We start from the raw sequence: 500 nt of genomic DNA, 5'->3' as shown, positions 1-500 counted from the left end.
GAAATTACTATTTCGCAGAAGGAGGAAACTGCCTCCCATGACCCCTCACTGCCCAGCATGGCGCGGATTACGCCTGGGAGTGAGAGGTCATCTCCGATTGCCGCTGCCAGAGTGCGGCGCTCTTCGGATCACGCTGTACATACCTGAAGGGTGTGTTGCGCGGTGTCCTCATCAGCGCCGCACTCGTGGCACGACATTCTCTCCTCTCTTCTTATTCGGAAGAGGTATCTACCGAAGCAGCCGTGTCCTGTTAAAATCTGTGAGATTCTGTAGCTCAACGCGCCGTGGCGCCTCCCGCACCAGTCCGAGAGCTGTGGGCGTATAGCCTCTATGGTGCGGGCGCCGTATTCGGCGCCCGTTAGGCTATTGGCCCACAGCTCCATGGTCGTCCGCTTTCTCCTCGCCCGGGAGCGGGCGAGCTCCTCTGGGGCGAGCGATTCGCCTCGAGCTCTTTGCTCGGCCCGCTCCCGGTATGCTTCGGCCAGCACACCCGCTTCTAT

The 500-nt window shown here is 60.6% G+C and overlaps 1 protein-coding gene across 1 annotated transcript in view; it reads left to right on the top strand.

Annotated features, from left to right (window-relative positions):
* The first annotated feature begins 37 nt into the window (after window positions 1-37).
* LOC106121886 (multidrug resistance protein homolog 49-like) overlaps window positions 38-500 on the top strand; it is a 15,539-nt gene continuing 15,076 nt past the window's right edge. The window contains exon 1 of the mRNA XM_013317714.1: window positions 38-150. Coding sequence (XP_013173168.1) covers window positions 38-150 — 113 coding nt within the window. The remainder of the gene's footprint in view (window positions 151-500) is intronic.

This window comes from Papilio xuthus, unplaced genomic scaffold (genome assembly GCF_000836235.2).
Source record: "Papilio xuthus unplaced genomic scaffold, Pxut_1.1 DF826933.1, whole genome shotgun sequence".
Classification (NCBI taxonomy): domain Eukaryota; kingdom Metazoa; phylum Arthropoda; class Insecta; order Lepidoptera; family Papilionidae; genus Papilio; species Papilio xuthus.
The sequence above is the reverse complement of the archived record's forward strand: the minus strand, read 5'-3'. Positions and strand labels throughout refer to the sequence as shown.